This window comes from Nematolebias whitei, chromosome 21 (assembly GCF_014905685.2).
Source record: "Nematolebias whitei isolate Nwh7 chromosome 21, NemWhi1, whole genome shotgun sequence".
Taxonomy (NCBI): Eukaryota; Metazoa; Chordata; class Actinopteri; order Cyprinodontiformes; family Rivulidae; genus Nematolebias; species Nematolebias whitei.
This window is the reverse complement of record NC_056518.1, coordinates 10,665,105-10,666,429: the sequence shown is the minus strand read 5'-3', so window position 1 is coordinate 10,666,429 and position 1,325 is coordinate 10,665,105. Positions and strand designations below refer to the sequence as shown.

Below are 1,325 nucleotides of genomic sequence, written 5' to 3'. Positions count from 1 at the left end.
GATATGATGTGCAGTGACTTTTGTCCTGACGTGTTTACAGCTAAATAGTCTTAACTTATTTTTATGTATATGAATGTTTCTGTTCAGTGCCCTGAGATGACTTACGTCATGACTTGGCGCTATATAAATAAACTGAATTGAAATTTTACCAGGGTTTGCGGCTGGATTTTATTGACCAATCACAGCTCGCACAGCTTCTCGATCATCCAATCAGCTCCTTGCATTTAGGTCTCCGCCCCCCGACACAGTTTGGTTTTGATTGACCGACGTCTGCTCGGGATGCAGAGTTTTGCTCCAGACGGACAGGAGAGTTCAAACTTGAGCAGCACTGAAAACATCCACAACAACGATGGAGGCTTTCTACAGCACATGGAATCAGGTGGACTGCACTAACTTTGATGAGTATTTGGAGAGAATTGGTGAGGAAATAATTTTATTATCGTCATTAAATAAAAGGATGTTCAACATTCTTTAAGTCATTCTCTTTTCTTTTGACAGGTGTAAGTCCTTCTTTAAGAAAAAATGCCAAGACACCACTAGCAATGGATATCTGCCAAGATGGAGAAAAAGTTGGGGTGAATATCAAGAGCCCTCACAAGAAACATCAGCTCCTTGTAAAACTGGAAGAGGAGTTTGACGAAAACACGAATGATGGCAGAAATGTCAAAGTAAGCTGGTCAGGTTTAAACATGCATATAATTCTCTGGTGTTCAAATATTTTAATTAGATTATTTTATTGTTCATTTTGTTTACCTCCTGGCTGCAGGCAACTTTCAGAATGGAAGGAAACAAATTGGTGAAAGAGCAGAAGTGGGATGGAAAAGAGATGAGAATGGAGTATGAAATCAAGGATGGAAAGATGGTGATGGTAAGAATGAAGTTCAAGATGATCTTACGCATTTTGCCTTTGCAGTCAAAGAAAAACTGGAATCACATGACTCAAGTGAACAGATTTAAACACATTTGTCTTTCTTCCCCAGACGTTGACCTTTGAAGGAGTCACAGCAAGTATCACATTTGAGAAGGCCTGAACTTCAACAAAGAAGAGCAGCAGTTTGCAGGATCATCAAGGTGTTCACTTTTACAAAATATTAAAAAAAATACATCATTTTGACTCAAGACAGGGTTTGCACTTTGTATCTTGTCATGTGAAAATATTATGAGGACTCTTCTGTAACATCTTTGTAATAACTTGATTTAAATGACCTCAACTGCTTCTGTTAAATGTGGAAACAAAGGAAAAATAAATTGAACTGAACTAATCCTTTTTAATGACCCAAGTTGTCCAGTTTTTTCCTCGATGAGTCACCGTGCAGCATTATCAC

At 38.3% G+C, this 1,325-nt stretch overlaps 1 protein-coding gene across 1 annotated transcript; it reads left to right on the top strand.

The window, feature by feature from the left end:
* Window positions 1-349: 349 nt before the first annotated feature.
* On the top strand, window positions 350-1,031 carry LOC119427013 (fatty acid-binding protein, brain-like). The gene is made up of 4 exons (XM_037694585.1): window positions 350-419; window positions 499-668; window positions 767-868; window positions 981-1,031. The coding sequence occupies exons 1-4, from the start codon at window positions 350-352 to the stop codon at window positions 1,029-1,031; spliced, it is 393 nt and encodes a 130-aa protein (XP_037550513.1).
* Window positions 1,032-1,325: the final 294 nt, after the last annotated feature.